This window comes from Mesoplodon bidens, assembly GCF_964165515.1.
Source record: "Mesoplodon bidens genome assembly, chromosome: 12".
Lineage (NCBI taxonomy): Eukaryota > Metazoa > Chordata > Mammalia > Artiodactyla > Ziphiidae > Mesoplodon > Mesoplodon bidens.
In genome coordinates, this window is record NC_138168.1 from 48,390,766 (window position 1) to 48,393,912 (window position 3,147).

The following is a 3,147-nucleotide window of genomic DNA, read 5'->3' on the forward strand; positions in this document are numbered from 1 at the left end:
TTATACACCTTTTATTCCTACTGTCTATTTTTTCCCTTCTGGTTTTTGGCCACCCCTGGCAAATGGGTCATGGAGACACATTTCTGGCAACCTGCCAAGACCTCTGCTTCCTGTTGGGGGCCACGTGTTTGGGGCCTCAGTTCCACTCACAGTAGGATGTGCATCCTGCTAATTTTCAGTGAGATAAGTAAGACCCTAGTAACTTTCTTGGAGATGATGTGTTAGGCTCAAGAATAAGCAGAACAAGCAGCAACTTACTTGAACTTACTTTCACATTTTCCTCCTATTCTACATGGAGAGAGATTTTTGTTATTTCATGGTTTTCTGATGAAAGATGTCTCGGGTGGGAAAATCTTCAGCAACTCTGAGAGTGTCAGAAATTTTCAAAGAGGAGGGAGAACATGCTTTGAAAGCTGAGTTAAAACGCTTCTCTCTTCTGAATGCCTTTCACAGCCTCGGGTCTGGTCTTTTCGATCTGGCTTTTGAAGTTCTGTTATCTTTCAAGCTTAATTCCTCTTGGAGTGTGACCAACTTACTAGAGAAGCTATGTTTTTCAAAAGGAATGTTGAAACCAGAGCATTTCCATGGGAATATGGGTTAGTGTTCCTGTACTTTTTCTCCCTGTTAGCACTCTCCCTCCTAGCACTCGCCCTGCTCAAAAGAAAGTGCATTCTCCTGCAGGCCTGTGGATCCCACGCTATTGTTTCTCAACCAAACTGACTAGGACAAGCAAAGTGAATACGCTAAGGGGACAGCCCCTCCATCCTGCTGATCCTGTTGTGCCTGAGTTTAGGTCCAGAAGTCTGAGATTGTTGTCTCTCATAGGTCGAGGGGCCTACCACCACTTTCTGAGGTTTCGGGTGTATTAACAAAATATGTCAAAAAGTACTTTTTGGAAAACTAGGGTAACTGGTTAAGATACCCTATGAAAACTGAAGTAATGAGGTTGTGCTCCTCTGGCGGTACATGAGTGCAAGTTATCCAAACCAAGGGCAGAAATCTCAATATCCTTGTACTCCGTGTGATTTTGGGATTCTCTCTGGGCCTCCAGTGAAGAGTTCCTAGGTCTGAGAATGGCTCCGGCAGTAGTGGATTTGGGGTTAAGGGTAATCCTACTCCTTGGTCAGTGGATGGGCAGTAGTCCATGCCTCTACTGCGGACGACAGGACATCGAAGGCACCAACTGGCAGACGAGACCCAGGCAGAAGTGACTCACTCTGTTTTCTACAGTGGACACTGATGAAATACCAGCCAAAAAACCGAGATTAGATTGCTTTATTCACCGGGTGAAAAACAGTCTCTACAATGCTGCCAGCTTATTTGGATTCCCACTCCAGCTGACCACAAAGCCCGTGGTCACTTCTGCTTGTAATGGAACATGGAATGTGGTTCCTTCAGGAAAGGTATTTTCCAACTCTTCATCTTCTGAACTGACAGGTTCTGGATCCTGGAACAACATGCTGAAACTGGGTAATAAATCTCCTAATGGAATAAGTGACCATCCAAAGATCAGAGTGACAGTAACTCGAGATCAGCCACACAGAGTCCTGCCTTCCTTTGGTTTTACTTTGAGCTCAGAAGCCTGTAATAGAAGACCAGGTGGCCGTCGCCATAGCAAAGGCAATCTGGAGAGTTCCTTAACGTGGAAGCCTCAGGAACAGGTTGTAACAGAGATGATTTCTGAAGAGGGTGGCAAGGGTCTGAGGCGTCCCCATTGTACTGTGGAGGAGGGTGTTCAAAAAGAGGAAAGAGAGAAATACCGAAGGTTATTAGAGTGACTTAAAGAAGGTGGTCATGGAAACTCTGTTCCTCCTGTAACTTCAACTCATCATAGTTCTCAAAGAAGTCAGATGGACACATTAAAGACCAAAGGCTGGAGGCAAGAGCAAAGTCATGGAGTCAAAACAACTCAGTTTGTTCCAAAACAATATAGAGTTGTTGAAACAAGGGGACCTCTATGGTCAGTGAGAAGTGAAAAGAGGTGTTCAAAGGGGAAATTTTCTGATACGGAGAAGACAGTTGGAATCAGACTTGAAAATGAAGGTAGGAGGGGACTCCAGCTGGACCCTGACCTGTCTGAAGAAGTGTCAGCACGACTCTGCCTGGGCAGTGGAAACAATGGCTTACTCAGGAGGAAGATGTCAATACTTGAGACAAAAGAAAAAAATTGCTCAAGCAAAGAGAGGGATAAAAGGACCTATGATCTTCTTGAACTTACAGAGGACATAGAAAAGGAAATCAGTAATGCTCTAGGCCATGGCCCACAGGATGAGATCCTAAGCAGTGCTTTCAAATTACGAATCACTCGAGGAGATAGTCAGACCTTGAAGAACTATCACTGGCTCAATGATGAAGTCATTAATTTTTACATGAATCTCCTGGTGGAAAGAAATAAAAAACAAGGGTATCTAGCACTTTATGCATTCAGTACTCTCTTCTATCCAAAATTAAAGTCCGGGGGTTACCAAGCAGTGAAAAGATGGACCAAAGGGGTCAGTCTCTTTGAACAGGAACTTATTCTGGTTCCCATTCATCGGACGGTACATTGGAGCCTGGTAGTGACAGACCTAAGAAAAACGTATCTTAAATATCTGGATTCTATGGGACAAAAGGGCCACAGGATCTGTGAGATTCTCCTTCAGTATTTACAGGATGAAAGTAAGACCAAAAGAAATACTGACCTGAATGTTTTAGAGTGGACCCACTACCGCATGAAGGCACATGAGATTCCTCAACAGTTGAATGGGAGTGATTGTGGAATGTTTACTTGTAAATATGCAGATTATATCTCTAGGGACAAACCCATTACATTTACTCAGCACCAGATGCCTCTGTTCTGGAAGAAGATGGTGTGGGAAATCTTTCATCAGCAGTTGCTGTGAGAACGCCCTGCGCGGTCCCTCCAGCTGCTGGTGGTTCTTTCATGGATGGACGTTTCCCTATACCTCATGCATTGTGGGTTAAAAAGTCCCTGCATCACCTCTGTTCTCTCACAGGCACTGAGCTGTCAGAAGTGCATGAAGGCCCCTCTCTGCACCCTAGTCCTGACTTGGTGTGCGGAGGGCTGCTTGCAACCCTGTTTATAGCAACCCTGTTTATAAGGCCATGCCTGCTCAGAGCCCTGGACTCTCTACCCACACAAGAACA

At 44.9% G+C, this 3,147-nt stretch overlaps 1 protein-coding gene across 1 annotated transcript; it reads left to right on the forward strand.

The window, feature by feature from the left end:
* Positions 1-1,211: 1,211 nt before the first annotated feature.
* On the forward strand, positions 1,212-2,887 carry LOC308625889 (sentrin-specific protease 2-like; the record flags this gene model as incomplete). Its single annotated transcript, XM_081250491.1, is given in 2 exon segments — positions 1,212-1,775; positions 1,779-2,887. Coding segments are annotated over 2 exon segments (1,668 nt in total), but the record flags the coding sequence as incomplete, so codon positions are not given.
* Positions 2,888-3,147: the final 260 nt, after the last annotated feature.